Genomic DNA, 21846 nt, shown 5'->3' on the forward strand with positions numbered 1-21846 from the left:
TGAACGCTCCCACGAAATAGTGTAAGGAGACCCCACTAGTGTCTCCAATCTTGAGAAATTTTAAAACTGCGCTTACGTTGCGCCGACAACCCGATTGGTCACTGTTAGCGCGCTGATTTTAATAAGATTTTGGTGTGACAGATACCAAAAATTCGATTTTAATGAAAAGAGGTAATGAATTCTAAGTTCAGAGAAATAAATCATTTTTATATATCCTAATGATTAATATCGTCTCTCTCGTGTTTTAAAATTAAATTTTTATTTATTTCCGACAATATGACTTAAAAAAATCACTAAAATTGCCCAAAAAAAATTAAGAATAATTAATTACTGCACTGATAAATGTTATATCATATATTTTTTTAATAACTTGAAGAAGGCCTGAAGCACAATTACTAATTAATTATTGTATAAATATTATAAGATACATAATATTGTATAGAAATAATCTAATCGTATTTATACTATTGAAACGAATATTTTTTTCTTAAAACTAAAACTTTTTATTACCTTTTTATTAACATTTTCAAACATTTAAAATGCAGAATTAAAAAAAAAAGTTATTTTGTTCTGAAGTCAGAATTAATAACGTGTTTTGCATGAAAATTGCATTATTTCTTCTGCGATTGCTCAAAAATTCTAATTTAGGATTGGGAAATTACTTTGGATGCATTTCTTAATCATTATTTATCATAAATATTAAATCAAAATTTTTATATAATTTAAAATTAGCGCTAACAGTGACCAATCGGATTGTCGGTGCGACGCAAGCGCAGTTTAAAAAGTTCCCAAGATTGGGGACACTGGACCCCACTCCCGTGCAACGTTCGTAGCGCCCCTTGCGGAATAGAGTTGAAATACAAGTTTTCCAAACGGTATTATTTCTAATCTAAAAGTGTTCCAAACTGTACAATTTTGGATTAATTTTTGAAAATTGGACAATTTTCTTAGAAATGATTTGAAATTGTATCATTTCCAATTTAAAGCTTATAAAATGAAACAATTTTATTTAAAAAATAAGAAGCGCGAATTTCAATTATTTAAGATTATGAGAAAAATTCAAAAATAGCACAAGTTCAAAACGTTAAAAAGCAAATAAATTCAAAGAAAAATTTTTTAATTTTGTCATTTAAATCCAAAGGAAAACTGTACTATTTGGAATTAAAACCGTTTCAAGTTAAAGGATTTCAGACTACAATTTTTTTAATGGACAATTCTATCAGAAAGGAGTTGAAATCCTTTTCTTTTTATTGCAAATTGTTTACAAATCTTATTTTGATCTTAGAAAGAGAACTGAAATCTTCTTTGGATGAAAACTTAACTATTTTTAAAATGTTTTTTTTTTTTGTTAAATTCATCTGTTTCATGAAAAATTACATCTTTTTTGATAAATATGCAAACGTTTGGTAAGAAATTAAGCTATTATACTATTTTCTTGAAAATTTAAGTATTTCGTAGGAAATTTACTTTTTGTTCAAAATTTATATTTTGGTGTTCAAATATAAACTGAAATCTTTTTTGGGTAAAAGTTTTGTGGTTTTTTATTTTTATGCATCTGTTTTAGTACAAAATGTAATAGTTTTTGGATAAAAATGCAACTATTTGGTAGATAATTCAAATATTTTGTTAAAAATTCATCCTTTTTAGTTGAAAAAATTTGTCTTTTTGAATTGATGATTCAATTTTGTTCGTAGAAATTTATTTTTTGTTACAAAAATTCGATTTTTGAGCTTACAGAGTTAACTGGAATCTTGCTTGATTGAAAACTTAACTTTTTTGTAATAAAAAAATTCATATTCTACAAGATAAATTTCATTTCTGTTTTTTAAAAATGTAACTATTTGGTAGAGAATTCAACAATTTTGTTAAAAAGTCATTCATTTTTGTTAAAAATTCGTCTTTTTGGATTGAAAATTAAATTTTTTTAGTAGATAATTATTTCTTGTTTAAAAATTCATATTTTGATCGTGAAAAGTCCAATGAAATCTTTTTTAAAAAAAAATTCAACTATTTTTTTTTTAATTGAAAATTTATCTTTTTTGATTTAAAACTTCATCTTTTGTAGAAGAAATTTCATTTTTGAAATGAAAATTCGACTTTTTGGTTAAAAATCATTCTTCCTTGTTTGAGTATTCAATTGATTTGTTTGAATGATTTGGTTAAATCGCTTTGTTAAGAAATCATTTTTTCTAAAGATTTATATTTAAAGTTGAAAAGTTATGTTGTTGATTAGAGTTTAATTATTTTTTAGAAAATTAATCTTTTTTAATTGAAAATTGAACTGCTTAGATAAGAGTTAATCCACATTGTTAAAAATTTATTTTTTTATTGAAGCCTTATGCCTGGTTGAAAATTTAATTGTTTAGTGGAAAATACTTTTTTTGCTTGATTAAAATTTATTTTTTAATAGAAAAAGTAAGCTTTCCCATTTTTTTAAGAATGATATTTTGTTTGCTTGTTTGATATTTTGGTTTGCAAATTCATTTATTGTAAAGAAAATTTGTCTTCTGGTTTGAAGATTCAATAATTTAGATCAACTTTTATTCATTTTTGGAGCGAAAAATCGTTATTTGTTGGAAATTCGTCTTTTTGATGTTAAAATTCTTCTATTTTGTTGTTTACATTTAATTATTTTTTAAATAAAATATAAACTATGCCAAGATTGAATATTCAACTATTAGGCTAAAAATTCCATTTTTTTTATTGAAAATTCCAGTATTTATAAAAATTTTAATTATTTTGTTGAAAAACTTTTTTAACGATAATTAATTTTTTCATCTGAAAATATAGCTATTCCATTTTCGACTGAGAAATTTTTCTTTGTGAATTAAATGTTCTACAGTTTAGTAAAAAGTTCAACAATTTTGTTGCACGTTTAATTTTTGTAATTCAAATATTTTCTTAGTCATCTTTTTTGGTCGAAAATTCATTTGTTTTGCAGAAAATTTGTCCTTTCGATTGAAAATCGTTTTTTATTGTATAAAACTTATCTGCATCAAAATTCAACTTTTCGAGTTGAAAGCTCAACTTTCCTTTGTAATATTCGTCTTTTGGCTTAAATATCAAACTAATAATTTAAAAATTCAGCTATTTTGTTAAAATTAAAAAAAAATTATTTCATTTTATCTGAAAATGTAGCTATTCCATTTTTAATGAAACATTTTTCATATTGTACTATTTCTTAAAAAATACAATTGTTTTGACATACATTTTTTTGGTCAGAAATTAAAATGTTTTGTTAAAATTGTCGAAAAAAATCACTATTGATTTAAAAATTCAAACTAGGTAAATATCTTTTGTCGATAATATTCGTCTTCTTCAAGGTATTGACAGGAATTTGAATTTTATATTTTTATCATAAGAGTATCATCTATCACAAAACCTTTCTATGTGACACTTTGTCACCTATGGCCTCCGCTCCCGCCCCCTTCGACTTTAACATAATATATGGACACTCATCAGGGAAAAATCAGGAAAAGGTCAGAGAATTTTGAAAAAAAAAGTTTTGTTGCTAATCTGTCATGACAGTGACAGCCGTAACGCCTAGCAATGAATATTGACTAACAAGCTGGGTGTAACTACAGACAAGCTGATAGTTATACTTACCCGCATAATAACACTTGATTCACTCTTCACGTAAAATCCCCATGAATCATGTAAATTTGACTTTTCTGTTCTTAATACGCAAAGCATGGTTTATGAGGCTAACTAACGGATCCCGTGTAGAAATTTCAATGGAGAACTAGTCTCATTCCCGACCATCCGACCCCACTTAAAGTCGGGGGCTAGTCGGGTCATCTGACTAGCCCCCGACCAGTAGCGTCATGGGAGATTAGTCGGGGGCTAGTCAGGTGACCCGACTTATCCTAGTCGGGGCCTGATCGGGTACTAGTAGGGGTCATATGATAATACACCCACCACGTGGAATATTACCCAAACTCTCCAAAATTTATGGAACATCCCTTAAAAGTTTCTCAAAATACTTATTATTTACGGAAATCTCCATAAACTTTTTTGGAATATATAAAAGTGCTCAAATTTACCCAAGATGTAATTGAGAACATATCCTACGCTTAAAAATGGATAAATTTATGTAACTAAAATTCCCCTAAATTTGTGGAATATTAATTTAAAAAAAAAAACTTCAGCTGGAAGGCAGCAATGGAACCGAAATGTTCATCACGGTAGTCTCTGCTCCAGGTGATTATGCTTCGTTACGTATTAACTGCTGTCTTAAACACTCGACGCGTCATTCCTGTTGCGCGAGAGGCGGCACGTCGCGCCCTTGCGGATTTTCTTTAAAGCTACCAGTCCAGAACCGCAAGACTCAAATGAAGGTGGTAGCGAAATATAAACTTTACTGTGCTTAATAGTTTACTACTAGGATACTGCTCTTCACTGATTAATCAAAAACTTGTTCTCTTTCCAATTTCAACTACATGAAGGATTATACTTTATTTACATATAGCAAGCCTTTCAGATCAATTTAAAAATAAGCATATTTACAAATTTAGAGTCTTATGACTTTCGGCAGACTTTTCACCTATATCTATATGTATCTTTTCCAATATGGATTTTCTTAAAATTTCATACAAAGGTATTTATAAATATTCCTAGAAATTCACAATTTTCTACAAAATACTAGAAGAAAATAAGATTACGTCTTTTTGAAGATTTTGATCGCTGTTTTTTATAAAAAGTGGATTTTCGTGAAAAATTATTTACTTAATAATTGTTTATTACGTACATTTGAGATGAATTTAACATTAATAAATCTTTTCTCCAAAAAACGGTGTAAAATTATTTTTAAATATATTCTTAGTGTTTTAGAATTTAAAAAATCATTAGTGATCAAAAAGGCCCGACTAGCCCTTGAACAACCACCGACCAGGCCCCAACTGAAATTTTGAAAGCAAAAAGCCCAACTAGTCCCCGACTAGTCCCCGACTTGGTACTTTATTAAAATTAATAACTCGACTAGCCCCCAATTAGTGCCCGACATGTAATAGAGCCAAATGGGGTTATTTCCACACGGGTATCTAGCTGAAGCGAAGATTCAAATAAACATATAATTTTTAAATTATTGAGAGCGTTCCGAGAAAGAGGATGTTGTATCTAATAAGAAAATATTCAAGGTGGTCGAAAAACCTGGAAACGGGCCAATTTCCTCAATTTTCAAGTCTTTATTAAAAAATATTTCTGATCCAAGTATTAAAAAATGCATAGCGCTATTTTCGAATATTATTTTCAAACTATCTCGAAACTGTTGTTGTCGGGAAATCCTTGTTCGTGATTGGATGAATTTTCCGTTTTTTCTGTTCGAAGGTTTAAAATAAAAAGTCTGCAAAGGTCAGGCTGATGAGGAATGTAATTTTATCTATAAAGTATGTATTTAATAATAATAATAATAATAATAAGTGGAACATAAGTGACCAGCATTTTCAGATACCAAAAGTTAATGTGTTCTGCTTAAGAAAAATGGCAAAAAATCCAAGTAGTCAATATTTTTTTAAAAATTCGCATATTCCCTTAACGATAAAAAAGTCAAATCAAAAAAATGGTTATAAATTTTTTACCTTGACTTAAAATTGTATTGTATTAAAGGGTATGATAAATATATTTTAGATGAAATTGTAGGTATTTAAGCAAATAGTTTAATTTTTTAATAATAAATATTTTAGTATATTAGCGATAAAGTGTTCTCATTTTTAATAGATTTTTAAAAACGATAAAGTTCAACATCAAAAAAGTTCAAATATAATTTCCGAAGTCCAAGAGATTTTTTTTGTTTAGTTTTATATAGATTTTTTAACAGTTTACGTTTTTAGGGTTTTTTTTAGCTTTTCTCACTAAAAATTGTTTATTTGAACAAGAATCATTATACTTCACTGAAGATTTACAATTCCAAAGAATTTTCTGTTATTTTACGCTAATGTTCCTGTCTTAAATTATTAAAATTTTTAATGTAAAAATATTTAGATTTCAAAGAATATTTGTTGAAAGTAATCAAATTAAATGCTTAAACAATTTTGGATTGCTTGCCTGTTTTTCGTCGAAAATTAAAAAAAAAACATTAGATTTCAAAGAAGGCAAAAAAGGTTTGTACAATATTTGTAGATGAAGCTGGCTGTTTCATCGGAACTATCGATGATGTAGCTTTCAAAATAGATTGACCATTTTATAACATTTAATGTGTGTGTGTGTGTGTGTACATTATGGCTTTTTTCAGAGGAAAAATCATATGTAGTTTATATATAGTGTGAAACATTATTTCAAATAATTTTTATATATCATTCCAAATATCATATTTTTCATATTATCATTTAGAATAAATTTAATAAATTCATAATCATTAAAGAAGATTCTTATGAAGTATTCTATAAAGATCTTATATTGTTTCGTTCTGAAATTTGATTTGAAAATAATGATTTTAATTGATTAATATTGTGTAATTTTAGAAAAACATCAAATTTTTTGTTAAAAAAATGATAAAAATGAGTATAAACTAATTATAATTCCATGGAAAATCCAAACTGAAAAAAAGTTATTTATATCATAATTTTGTATTGTTTTTTGAGAAACATACAAAGGTTTTCTGGTCTCCTCGGTCTTATATTTTACTTTTATACTAGAAAGAAAGTTTTGCAAAAAGTTTCAAATCATGTTTTTCTAGAATTTTTTTAAATCTACTAAAAACTAAAATAATTTACTATCATTGGAATATTATTTCTAAACTATACGTTTACAAATTTTGACTACAAAATTATCATTTTTACATTTGAACATCCATCTTCAAATGTTCCTATTTTAATTTGAAAAAAGATCCTCCTTAAAAAAAATAATTTTCCCAAAAAAGAAAAAAATAGGTATTATTCACAAATGTTCTTTTGATTATGATTTGATGATAATAAAAATGAAGAAAGACGAAAGATATAAAAAAAAGAAGGAAATGGATTTGGTTGGTCCTTTTTCTCATTATTCTTTGTACTTTTTTATTTTTGCCCAAATTTTTTTTTTCCTTTTTCATGAAAATTATCATTTATTTTAAAGAGGATCTTTTTTGAATTTAAAATAGAAAATTGTATGGTGTTTGTCCAAACTTGGTCGTTGAATTTTTATTTTGTTTTCATGAATTCTGTACATTGAAGATGTGATAATTATATTTTTTAAATATTGAAAAAGATACGGAGTGTATTTTAAATTTACAGATGTATGACTTTTACAACGAATACAGTATGAGTTTAATTACTCCTGAAATTAAATACATAAAATATTATTATTCTGAATATAAATATTTTTGAATTTAGTAACAAATTATTTATAAAAAAAAGTTAAAACTGGATTGTTATTTTTTTGTAGTCTGGTATAACTCCCCTTCAAAGGGCAGCTGCGGAAGGGCACTTCGAAGTGGTGGAACTTTTAATCAAACATGGAGCGGAGATCGGACACCTAGACACAGTTGTAAGTACATTTTTTCTTTGGTTTTCGAGTCAGATTTTATATAGAATAAATATTTTATATAAAGAAGGCGACTATTAAAAATTATTTTTAAAAACGCATATCAGCTTGAAAAATATATATTATATATATACATATATTTTTTTCTTCTTTGTTGAAAAATATTTAATAAGTATTTTTTTATCTCAATATGATTTGAAAAATTTCAGACAAATAAATTTTAGAAATTTATCGTGTTAAAAATAGTAATCGTGTTAATTTTTATATAACTGAAAAATTATTTTTTTTATTTCAAACAATTTATCCACGCATGACTAGAATTAATTTGTAACGGCTTCAGTGAAAAATTCATTATACAAAAACTATTCATTTCTATACTTTAAAATTTTTATAGTATATTCTGGAATTTGCGAGGACTATTAATACACAAGAAAGTGAAAAAATTAGGTCCATTTTTAGCAATCTCTATTCGTTTATAAAAATGCTCAATTTATTTATGCAAATTTAATGGAGCAATTTTTCAGTATAGTTTATTTCGATGTTCAGGATTAACCGCATATTAGATCAAATATTTGAAAGTTTTTTGATAAATACTTTTTTAGTTGTAAAAAAGTTAAGACCCTCACTTTTTTTACCACGATAATTTTCGAAAATTTATTTCTCAGAAATTTTGCATATCATATTGAAATAAAAAAAACGTATCAAATATTTTTCAACAAAGAATGAAAAAAATATATATTTCAAACAAACAAAAATTTTCAATATTTCAAATTTCCTATTTCAAATTTTGAACGAAACTAGAACATTTTGCGCGCGATGCACGATCTTATTACCCTTTCTTCCGAGCTTTCTTCAGAAAAAAACTCGATTCATTTTCCAATATTTTGTTATAGATATTACAGAAAATCTTATAAAATTTTAAAACGTATTTGAAAATTGAACTATTTTCTTTAGTTTATGTAAAAATTAAACTATTAGATTAGTAAATAAGATTTCTAGTTGAAGATTCACTATTCTAGTTAAAAAATAACTTCTTTGCTAAATAATTGAACTAATTTGTTAAAAAAAATTTATTTTTTGTTTGTTAAAAAATTAAAATTCGTGTTGAAAAATTAATATTTTTTATATGAAATTTCCCTTCTCGCCTTTTTGGGTTGAAAACTCAATTATTTTGGTATAAAATGCGTATTTTTGTTGTAAATTCAACTTTTGTGTCAAACATTATTTTTAATTAGTCTGTTTTGGTTAAGGATTCGAATAATTTCTTAAAAAATCTTATTTTATTGCGTAATTCAATTTTTTTTAAATTAAAATGTAAAATGCATCACTTGTTGAAAAATCAACTACTTTGTTGAAAATTCCCATTTTCTTTTTTAAGAATTATTTTAACTAAAAATGTAATTCTTCCATTTTCTGTTTGAAATTGAAGTCAGGCCTTTAAAAAAAAATCCTACCTCTTCGAATTACTCAGAATGCGCAGATGCTTGTGATCGGCTTATATTTTAATTTCGCACGGATCTCGGGCTTACCACCTGTCGTCCGAATAAAGACGTCGCCTGCCAAGAAGTTTCGGTAAAAGAGATACATAAAATAAAAAAAGGAAATATTATAATTTAAGACTCAATGACAATCATAGAGATAATTGAGTTTTTAAAGTTTTTAAATTTATTTTTAAAGCAAATATTTATTACTTCGTAGAGTTCTTTTGTTAAGACATTGAAAGGATACTTTTAATTATTTGAAATAATGAGTAAAAGTAATGTAAAACTATTTTTTTTAATTAAAAAAAAAATTACGATCAAATTTGATTAACACTCTCTTGAATGTATCCATTCAGATTTAGAAAGAGAAAAAAAGAGAACCTTCAAAGTTCCTTTTTTTTATTTTTTCCCTAGTTTTTTATTTTTTTTTTAATCATTATCAACAAACAATTACGAAAAATCTATCAACTTTTCGGTGTCTATTCAAAACAATTTTCTTTTTAAAAAATTTGTTTTTACTCCCGCCACTTTTGAATTAGCACTAATTTTCAACAGTTGAAATTAGAAGAAAATTTAAAATTTAATTTTCAATTCCTGCAAAAATTTTATAGTTTATATATATATATATATATATTACTTACGAAATTTTTAGTGATTAAAAAAAATGAGAATCAAAAGATTAAGTTTGAACGACACACTCATAAAGAATGAAATCTCCGAATCCCCTTGTTTCTTTTTTTCTCTAGTCATTCTTTCTTTTTTATTTTGTTTTAAATCACAATCAAAAAACATTTACAAACATCTGCCAACGTTTCGGTGTTTCCTTAACAACTTTTTTTGTTAAAAAATTTGTTTTTACTAACTTGATTGCTTTTTATTGGATTCACTGTTGAAAATTGAAGAAAGTTGGAAATGTTTCTGTTTAAAATGCAACTGTTGAACATTTAACTATTTAAGATGAATGAAAATTAAAAATTCTTTCAACAGGTGAATTTTTTATAGTTGAAAATTCAGCTGTCGCAACTTGAATGTCCAATATTCTTTAATATTGAATAATTGTATTTTTAACATTAGAGTTTTCAACATTTTAATGTATAACATTTAAATTAAAAATAAAATAAAATATTTAATTTTCCTAAATTTTTAATAGATGAAAATTGAATTCTCACCTTTCAAAAAATCAACTGTTTAAAATTGAACCATACAAAATAAATAAGTGAAAATGCAGCTATTTTAAAAGATTTTTTTTTTTTTTAATGGCATTTTCAACGGTTGAAAATTCAAATACAGAAAACTCAAGAAAATAAATTTCATAGTAAAATAAAGTGCGCAATGTTTTATATTTACACAATTTTATATGAGAATTTAATAAATATCAGAGATGTAAATGTAACATTCTTTGAATTTTTTTAAGTACAAAATTCCGGTCTTTATTCCATTTTCAATGGTTGACAATTGAAAAAAATTGACAATTTTACTGTTAAAAATGCAGCTTTGCAAATTCAAAAACATTTAAAGTGGAAATTTCAACAGTTGAATTTTTGACAGCTGAAAATTTGTTAGAAATTCAGCAGTTGAAGATTTAAATTTTGCAAATTAAAGAAAATTGAAAACTGAATTTTCAACTGTTGAAAATTCTATTTTCCTCCATTTTTAATTTTCTTCAATTTTCAAGACTTTCATTTTTAACAGTAGAATTTTCAACAGTTAAATTTTTAACAATTGAATTTAAATTTAACTGTAATGTTCAATATTCTTCATTTTTATTTCCAACAGCTGAAAGTGGAAAAAAATGAATTTTCAACTGTTTAAAATTTAAATGGTGAAAATTTAACATTAAAATTTTTTTCAATTTTCTTCAATCTTGTTTTCAACGGCTAAAAATGCGGAAAAGCTGAAAAATGAATTTTTAACTGTTAACAAATCAGCATTTTAAAATTCAACTGGTCAAAATCCAAGTTTTTAAATATTTTAATTTTTTTATTTTTTAATTCAATTTTTTTCAATTTTAGTTTCAACAGTTGAAAATAGAAGAAAACTAAAAAAATGAATTTTCATCTCTTAAAAAATCAACTGTTTTAAATTCAACTTAATAAATTCAACTGGTCAAAAGTAATTTTTTTTTTAAATTAAAAAAAATTTTAATGTAATTTTCTTAAATTTTATTTTCAACAGCTGAAAGTGAAAGAAAATTAAAAAATAAATTTTCAACTGTTAAAAAATCAATTGTTGAAAATTCAAATTTGTATCAATTTTTTCTTTTTTCTTAAATTTTGTTTTCAACAGCTGAAAATGGAAAAAAGCTAAAAAATCAATTTTCAATTCTTAAACATCAGTTCTTTAAAAATGAACTGGTTTATTTTTTCAATGTTTTTAATGAAAACTTCTTCATTTTTATTATCAACAGCTGAAAATGGAAGAAATATGACAATCAAATTTTTGAATGTTAAAAAATCAAGCGTTTAAAATTCAACTGCATAAATTCAATTTATCAAAAGTAATATTTTTTTAATTAAAAGGAAATTGCCAATCTAATTTTCTTAAATTTTATTTTCAACCGCTGAAAATGGAAAAAAAAAATTTTTTTATAATGTTCAATTAATAAAAGTCAATTGTTTAAAATTAAACTGGTTTAATTTTTTTCCATATTTTCAATTAAATGTTCTTCAATTTTGTTTAAAACCGCTGAAAAACAACAAAAGCTAAAAAATTAATTTTCAATTGTAAAAAAGTCAGCTCTTTAAAATTCAACTGTACAAATTGAACTGGTTAAAATTCAAGTTTTTAAACAATTTTTTTTACTTTTCTGAATAAATTTACTTCAATTTTATTCTCAAATACTGAAAATGAAAAAAAAAACTGGAAAATGAATTTTTAGCCGTTGAAAAATCAACTGTTTATAATTCAACTGTTCAAAAGCAACTTTTTTTAATGTAAACAAATTATAAATTCAATTTTCCTTAATTTTATTTTCAACAGCTAAAAATTGAAGAATATTTTAAAAAGTTATGTTGAACTGTTATAAAATAAACTGTTTAAAATTAAAATGGTTTAATTTTATTCAATGTTTGCAACTGAATCTTTTTCAGTTTTATTTTCAACAGCTGAAAGTGGAAGAAAACGGAGAAATAAATTTTTAACTGTTAAAAAACAACTGGTGAAAATTCAACTGCACAAATTCAACTGGTCAAGAATAAATTTTTTTAATTTAAAAAAAATCGTCAGTTCAATTTTCTTCGATTTTATTTTTAACAGCTGATAATGAAAGAAAATTAAAAAAAAATGTTTACGCTTAAAATTAAACTGGTTTAGTTTTTTCAATGTTTCCAGTTTAATCTTCTTCAATTTTATTTTCAACAGCTGAAAGTGGAAGAAAACTGAAAATGGAAGAAAGCTAAAAAATAAATTTTGATTGTTAAAAAGTCAACTGTTAAAAATTCGACTTCCAAATTCAACTGATTAAAATTCAACTTTTTTCCATTTTTTTTTTTCAATTATTTCAATTCAATTTTCTTCAATTTATTATCATCTGTTGGAAATTGAAAAACTGAATTTTTCATCCCAGACACCAATTTCATGTAATGTAAAAAAAATCAATGCCGCTACAATGCACGAAGGTTATTTTCCGACCGGAACTCCAAGTGTCAGGATGGCCGAGCGGTCTAAGGCGCCAGACTCAAGGTTTACCCTTGCCCGCCCATGCAGGTTTTTCGAGCATTCTGGTCCTCTCTGAGGGCGTGGGTTCGAATCCCACTTCTGACAAATTTTTTACTCAATTTTTACGAACTTCTTATTTATTTATTGCCTTAAATTTTCACTTTTCAGGTTTCAAGATTAAGTGAATGGTATAAGCAATAGTTTTACATTATTTTCAAAATCTGAAATAACATTTTTTATTAAAATTGTTTATGTGTTGTGTGAAATAATATTGAGTCTGTGTATTATGTTTCTATGTCGTGCCGTAAAAATGTTTTGTTTAAAATCATAAAAAAGTCCATAAATGATCGCCTTTAAAATAATTTTTTATTCGTAACAATAAGCAAATAAATAATCTTCAATAATTACAAGAGCGATTTCTTTTATTTTAAATGTTGAAGTAAATATGAGGCGAATTAAAAGTTTAATTTTCAAAGGCTATTATGTTTGCGAAGGAAGTAAATTCATTTAAAAATATAGGGTTTTTAGATACGAAAAAAATTAAGATCTCAAGGTTGAAAAATTTGAATCTTATCTACTTGCTGTCACAGAGAAAAATAACAAACGACAAATTTCTTAGAATTTTGAGACAGCAATAAGCACGTGGTTTGTTAAATGGATTTAATATATTTTTTTAATTATTTAAAAAATCGGGAAAAGCATATCAATTTTTTTGTAATACTAAATTATGTTAATAATTTATTTAGATTAATTTTTAATTTCTTATTTCTCTCTAGAACTCATTAAATATAATTTAAAGGCATAGAAAACCTTTAAAACTTTTTCACTTTTAAAATTTTACAATGTGAAATTTAAACTTTTAATGAAAAACAACACAACTATTTCATTAAGAATGCACACATTTTGTTAAAAATATATTTTTTTTGTAGGCAATGATCTTTTTCATTACAAGTTAATCTTCATGTTTGAAAATTCTTTTTTTTTATTACAGTTTTATGTATTACGGTTGAATGTTTATAATTTTAGTTGAAAATTCATCTTTTAGGTCAGAAGTAAAATTACTTGGCTGAAAGGTAGACTCTTTTTTGAAAAATTATTTTTTTTGGTTGACGATTCATCATTTTATTTAAAAATTCTTTTTTTTAGTTTGAAATGTGAACTTTTTGATAGAAAACTTGTTTTTTTGTTTAGATGGAAAGGAATTTTTAGCCAAAAAATTAACTATTTTGTTGAACATTTGTTTCTTTTTCGGTTGAAAATTATTTTATTTTGAACTGAAAATGTAACTATTATTACAGTTAAATATTCCATAATTTTAAATAAAAATTATCCCTTTGCTTGAATATTCAGTCTTTGATTAAAAATTTAATTACTGAATTTTTCGTTGAAATTGATATTTTCTAGTTGAATTAAAATTTCATATTTTTTGGCAGAAATTATAATTCTCTGGGTTAAAAATTGATCTCGCGGTCAAAAATTCGATTATTCTAGTTACAGATTCAGTATTTTAGTAGAAACTTTATCTTTTTGGTGTAAAAGTCAACTATTTTAGTTAAAGATTTATATTTTTTGTTAGAAATTCATCACTTTGTTTAAAAATTTAATCTTTTTCTTACGTTTTTTTTGTGTGTGCAAAAAATTAATTTCTTAGGGAAGTAATTTTTTTCTCCGTAATTTTAGTTAAAAATTCATCTGGTTGGTTGAACATTTTTTTTTAACTAAAACTTTAATTATTCATGTTCTGGTTTACAATATATATTTTTTAATAAAAATTAATTCTTTGTTGTTGAATATTCAACAATTTTTTTGAATTTAAAAATAAACTATTGCAGTTGAAAATTCATCATTTAGTTAAAAAATTGAACTATTTCCTTGAAAATTGAACTATATTCTTAAAAATTCTTTTGTGCTTGGTTAAAAAATAATATTTTCCACTAAAAGTTTAAACTATTCCATATCTTCTTAAAAAATAATTTTTTTAGTCGAAAATATAAGTATCATTTTAATTAACAAACCTTTTTTTATTCAAAATTTCATTAAAATCAACTGTTTTAACTGAACATTTAATTCGTACATGTTTGATTCAAAATTCATCTTCTCAATTTGAAAATTCATATATTTGGTTTAAAATCCCCGTATTTTATTAAAAATTCGAATTTGTGGGTAGAAAATTCATCTTATTGGTAGAAAATTAATCTTTTTAGTTAAACATTACTTTTTTCTTATTTAAATTTAATTTTTTTCTTAAAATGTAACTGTTCCATTTTTTTTCGAAAATGTATCTTTTTTTTAAACTTAATTTACTAACTGCTAATGTAAATATTTTGTTTTTGGTAGAAAATTACTTTTTTTACTTGAAATTTCACGTATTTGATCAGAATTTATACTTTTTTTAGCAAAAGATTTATAGTTTTAGTTGAAATCTACTTTAACTACTGAAAATTTATTTTACTAACTAAAAATTTAAGTATTTCATTTTTGGTAACAATTTTTTCTTTTTATTTGAAAATACATGTATTTGGTATTTGGATATCAATTTTTTTTTAGGTGAATATTTCTTATTTTAATTATTCCTTTTTTAAAGAAAATTTACCTTTTTTGATTCATTTCTTTGGTTAAAAGAAATTATTTAAAAATTATTTTGTTTTATAGAAAATTAATATTTTTGGTCAAAAATTTCAATATTGGGTAAAAAATTCATCACCGTGAATGAAATTCATTTCCTTGGCTGAAAATTCGTTTTTTTTCAGTTCAAAATTAATTTTTTTAAATGAAGCTGGAACTATTCGATTAGTGTTTTAACATGTATATTTTTAGTTAGTTATTGCTCTATTAAAATCTTCAATTGAAATAGTTACATTTTCAATGAAAAGTCTGAATTTTCTATTAAAAAAAAGGATTTTTAACAAAATAGTTTGATTTTCAACCAAAGACTTGAATTTTCAACTAAAATGATGAATCTTTAAGATACATTTTCAATCAATAAGTTGAGGTGTAAACCGAAGAAGATCAATTTTCAATAAGAAAAGGAATGGGTAAATTTTCAGTTAAAAAATTATTTCTCTCCTAAAATCGTCAATTGTAATAGTTACATTTTCAATTAATAATCTTAATTTTCTATAAAAAAAGGATTTTTAACAAAATAGTTCGATTTTCAACCAATGAAGTGAATTTTCAATTAAAATGATGAATCTTCAAGATACATTTTTAATCAAAATTTGAATTGTAAACCGAAGAAGATCGATTTTTAATTGAAAAAAGAATAGTTACATTTCCAGCTAAAAATAATCATTTTCAACGAAAAAACAAATTTTTTACAGAATAGTTCAATTTTCAACCAAAGAGAAGAATTAACAAACAAAAAAGTTCATTTTTACACATTTAGTATACAAATCATATATACAAAATCGAAATAGTTAAATTTTCATTTAAAGAATTAATTTTTTACTAAAAAACTAATTTTCAACAAAATAGTAAAGTTTTCTAACCAAGAGATAGATACTAAACTAAGAAGATTAATTTTCTATTCTAATAGATGATTAAAAAAATACATCAATTTTCCAACAAACAGTTGAATTTATATAGCGTTTTTTAAATTTGGTCGTTGATTTCTTGGTTTGATTTTCAGGAATTATATAAAATAACTTGTTTTTAGGACGTTAAATAGGTTGTTAAATTTGATTTTAAAGTAATTTAAATATCTAAAATTATTTTTTGGATCATCCCATTTTTTTTATCTTCTACACCTTTATCAAAATCTGATTGAAATATAATATACATGTGAGTAAAGTGATTTGCATATACCTTACATTAATTTTGTTACACCATCATATTGTAAAATTAATATACATGTATATTAATTTCGGTTAAGCAGAGTGTGTCAAAAAAAAACTTTTAACTCGTCGACTAAATACTGACTTTAATTAAAGTGCAAAATACGATTGGAATTTTTTCTAAAATTCGCTATGAATATTAGAATTTTAACGTGAGTACAAGTGCTTCATGGTTAGGTTTTTAAATTATTTTCTTACTTGAACTTTTCCACTAAAAAACCAGTGATATTTATCTATAATCAGGAAAAATTGTTATGTTTTATTATTTATGATTGAATGTTATTGCCAAAATAGTTTTTAATTTGTGTAAAGTGCAAATATTTGTCTCTTCTAATCAATGATCAATATGCGTTATATGAAATTTAATATACATAGTCTCTTAATCGTGATTTCTTATACTGCGGTTTTAAATTTAATATACAAGTGTACATTAAATATAATAATTGCCAACATTTATAATAGCTTCATTATTCATCTTTTAATAAAAATCCATCGATTTTTCTCTATTACGTACATAAAGTACATGTCACAGGTCAGGTGTCAAAAACGCAAAATAGGTGCGTTCGTCTTATCATGTCACAACTTAAGTTAAATAATCCTATCATCCTCCATCTGCAATAAAGTCATATGCAGATACATGTTTGATAGTCGCATACATACTACATCGTGCATACATACATTGTACATACATACATATATATAAATACATACATACATACATACATACATACATACATACATACATACATACATACATACATACATACATACATACATACATACATACATACATACATACATACATACATACATACATACATACATACATACATACATACATAAATACATACATACATACATACATACATACATACATACATACATACACACACATACATACATACATACATACATACATACATACATACATGCATACATACATCGACTATGTGGTTGTAGTAATGTAGTATAGTAGGAATCGACTATATGACTGTAGTAATGTAGTATAGTACATTGAAAAAAAGGATTACTGGTACCAAGTGAATTTTACTTGGCTGAAGTAAGTGAAAGTCCTATTTATTTTCAAAGAAACATTTATGAGAGGCAAATAAATACGACCTGTTGGTCGAAGAGAAATATTTCTTTGGATCAAAGAACTATTAATTTAAGACAAAATATATACATTTTATACCAAATGAATGATTCATTGTTCGAAATGAATGTCGCATGAATTGGAATGAATATTTCTTTGAAATGGGGAAATATGAATTAAAGGAAAGAAATATATTTTAAGGTCAAGCAAATATTTTATAGGCTCAAAAAACTATTTCCCCACAGCAAATTTCTGAATATTTGAAGCACAAAAATATATCTCTTGATTCAAAAAAATGTTTCTTTGGCCTAGACTATGCGCGAGTGCAATAAAGTAGTTAGTTCTTCAAATGTGGTATACATATTTTCCTAAATAAGCAACTGGATTCTTTTGACCTTAATTATCATTGTTATTGAAATACATATTTAATTTAAATAAATCACATAATTTTAAATCTGGATGAACCAGAAACAGACAAATTCGATAAAAAATCCACCCCCAACAAGAATTGAACTTGGGTCCATCGATTGTAAAGTTCACAACGTTGACCACGGTGCTAACGTGACATGGAAATTTTAAGGCGGAAAACCGTATTTAAACTTAGCCACAAATACTAAAGAAATATTTCTTTGAATCAAAAACATAGATATTTAATTTAACAATATATTTCTTTAATCTAAAGAAGTATTTAATTTAAACAAATGACGCCGAATTGTTAAGCTTATGACTTAAAAAAATGATTACTTCGTTGGAATAAATGCTTATTTTTTATGAATAATTTAATTCTAGTAATCAAATCAAATATTTTCTTCCACTGAAGAAATAAGAAATTATGTAAACACAATACTTTTTCATCTGAATAAATGCTCCATTGCTATAAATGCATGAACCCTTTTTGACAAAAAAATATATACTGTAATTCAATTAATATTATTTTGAATTAAATTATTATTTCTTTGATTTAAATATATGAAATAAAAATTATTTAAAGAATTAAATGAAAATAATTCATTTAATGCTTTTTATTTTATTAACTGGTTAATTATTATTAGCTGAATAATGCTGTTCATTATATTAAAGTAAATATAAATTGAAGTTAAATATTGTTTAACACATAAGATGAATTTATTATTTACTTTAATTTTATGCTATTTAAATATACATTTAAAATATACCTATTCCAAATTCATAAACCTTTTAATGTCCTCGATGTTTTAAAATAATTATCTGAATCAAATCTTAAAAATTATATGTCAATATGTTTGACATTTTTATGGAATTATTTTTAAAAATTAATAATACTTCAAATTTTCAACTAAATACAAGGTAAAAATTATTTTTATGTTTCAATGAAAATAATTTATTGCTGCTTTTTACATTATGAACTGATTAAATAACTATTGAATAGTTAATTTTTTCCAGAAACTGAATTTAAAGTGTTTTTCATTGGGTTTCATTGGGTTATTAAGGTTAGGTAATTGAATATTTCCTATTATTTTTATAACAACATATATTTTTCGTTCAAAATATCGCCATTAAAATCATTTTTCCTAATGGTTGTCATGTTGGAAAATAAGTATCTGGTTTCAATTTTTAAAATTATATGTACATACATTTCACTGAAAATAATTATTAAATGATTTTTATTTTCTTTACTCATTAATTATTAATCTATTCTGCAAAAAATTAAATTTCCTAGAGTTAGTTAACAGCTTATACTTAATTAAATTTATACAAATGCAACTTTATATTTTAAAAAATATATAAATTGAAAATTATTTGAATGTTTGAAAGAAAATAATTTTTGAAAGCTTTACATTATTTGCATTTTCAATTAAGATAATGGTTAAATGCTTTTTTTTATTTTAAAATGATTGAATGTTTATTGATCATTATGTTAAAGTTTAAATTTTTTGGATTTATTTCAAAATAAACAAAAATATTCAAAAATTAAAGTTCAAATTTAAAAAATATATACATAAAGTAAAAAAAAATTATTTTTCCAATGAAAATAGTTGCTAAATGCTTTTTATTTTGTTAACTATTTAATTAATTTTCAACTGATTAATTTTGACCACAATATTGAATTACATAAAGATTCAATATAAGATGTTTTAAATTAAGTAACATAAATTGATCATTTACTTTCAGATTGTGTAATTTATTATTAGCTATTACTTTTACATTAAAGGTTTATTTTTTACTTAGAATACCTCAATTAAAATTATATAATTTTCCTGATGCTTTTAAAGTGAAATGAGTATCTACATTCAATTTTCAAAACTATGAGTAAATAATTTCAATTTTTTCGAAATTAGTTCTAAAGGGTATTGATAAACTAAATCTATGAAAATAAAGTTTTTAATTTTTAAAAAATATAATGTAAAAATTATTAGAATGATTCAATGAAAATAATTGTTTAAGCCTTTTATGTTGTGAACTGATTACTTAATTATTAATTGATTCTATGGAAATTTATGATTTCTGAAATTAGTTTAAAATGAGTGTAATTTTTTAATGAAATTTCTTAATTGTGCGCAATTGTAAAAAACATTGAATTCATATCTTTGGACGTATTACAATTTCGTTTTTAATTTTATTTCAATCCGTCAAAACGTAACGAAAAGGAAATTAAAGATACGTTTTTTTTTAACGTCACGAAAAAAAGGTTTCAAACGGGTCCCTATTTTAAAAAAGAGATTTCAAGCTTAATTTTTCGCTGAAATAACGACGAAAAAATACGTGCATCCAAATTCAATTTTCAAAATTATATGTGAATATATTTTAATTATTTAGCAAAGTATTGTAGTAAGCTGTTGTTTTTCTGAATTACTCAAACTTTTCAACAATCAAAAATGTGTTTAATGATTTTTGTTACTTCAACTGTTTTTTTTTAAATGTTATTTAACAAAAATTATGTCAGATTGGGTTTTGCTTTTATATTTGAATAGATTATTTCATTTTTTAAATCAAAATGATCCAATTTTGTGGATCCAAAATTAATTTTTATTGAAAAGGGTTATGAACCAAAAAGAAAAATTTTCATCAAAAGAGCTGAATTTTCATACAAATAGTTGAATTTCTAAACCAAAAATGCAAAGTTTCAACAAAACAGTTTAATATTAAAATAATAAAAATGTCTTTCTAACGAAATTTTCAACAAAATAATTTGAATTTTTAGCTAAATTTAGTATGTAGCTAAAAGAAATTTCAACAAAATAATTGAATTTTTAGCTAAATAATAAAAATATTATTAAAAAATATAATATTTCGTAGACTTTTTAACTAAAAAAATTAACTTTTAGGGAGGATTAGTTAGATTTTTAACAAAAGAGATTAAATTACTACCAATAAGATGAGTTTTCAATTGAAATAGTTAAATTTTCACTTGAAAAATAAATTTTTTTTACCAAAAAGCGAATTTTCAACAAAACATTCTAGTTTTATAATCAAGTGATGATTTTTCAACTAAGAAGATTAATTTTTTACAAAACTAAACGAATTTTCAACAAAATATTTTGCAATTAATTAGTTGAATTTTCAACAAAATATTTTGCAACGAACATCGGAATACTTAAGTCTTCAATTAACAAATTAATTTTCTACCAAAAAAGCGAATAGTTAACAAAATAATAAAGTTTTTAAACCAAGACATGAATCTTCATCTACAAAGATTAATTTTCGACCCTAATAGATAATTTTTTAAAACAGTATATTAATTTTAAATCGAATAGTTCAAATTTTAAGTTATACAGAAAAAACTTTCAACTAAAAGTAAAAAACCTACATTTTCAGATGGAAAATTGTCTTTTAACCCTAAAAAAATTTAAACCAAATTATTGAATAAAAAAAGATATTTTTAATCTTATACAGATAGTTTAATTTCCCACCAAAGTTGTTAAATTTTCAAGAAAAAATATAAGTTTTTAACAAAAAATTTGACTTTAAACAAATAGTTTAATTTTACCTCAAAATGTTTAATATTCAAGCCAGAAAAGACGATTTTTGTAAAAAAAAAACATCTAAGAAAGTCTAGTTTTCAATTAAAATCAGGATAGTTAAATTATCAGTCCAAACATTTATTTTTAATAAAAAAAAAGAATGTTCAACAAAGTCGTTCATTCTTCAAACAAAAAAATACATTTTAAGCAAAGGAGTTAGGCTTTCAATCTAAAAATTTATATTTTTAACCGAAACACGAATTGTCAACGAAAAATTTAACAGTTAATATTTTAAAAAAATACTTTTGACAAAATATTTATATTTTTAACAAAAAGATGAATTTTTAACAAAATAATGAAAGTTTCAAAAGAATTGTTTAATT

General features: G+C 23.8%; 1 protein-coding gene and 1 non-coding gene across 2 annotated transcripts in view; both read left to right on the forward strand.

Moving 5' to 3' along the window:
* The window catches only part of LOC117180699 (ankyrin repeat domain-containing protein 6), a 451003-nt gene that overhangs the window by 170839 nt on the left and 258318 nt on the right, over positions 1-21846 (forward strand). The window contains exon 4 of the mRNA XM_033373189.1: positions 7360-7461. Within this exon, the coding sequence (XP_033229080.1) occupies positions 7360-7461 (102 nt within the window). The remainder of the gene's footprint in view (positions 1-7359; positions 7462-21846) is intronic.
* On the forward strand, positions 12583-12701 carry Trnal-caa. The gene is made up of 2 exons: positions 12583-12620; positions 12657-12701. It is a non-coding gene; the product is annotated as a tRNA-Leu (tRNA).

This window comes from Belonocnema kinseyi, chromosome 9 (assembly GCF_010883055.1).
Source record: "Belonocnema kinseyi isolate 2016_QV_RU_SX_M_011 chromosome 9, B_treatae_v1, whole genome shotgun sequence".
Lineage (NCBI taxonomy): Eukaryota > Metazoa > Arthropoda > Insecta > Hymenoptera > Cynipidae > Belonocnema > Belonocnema kinseyi.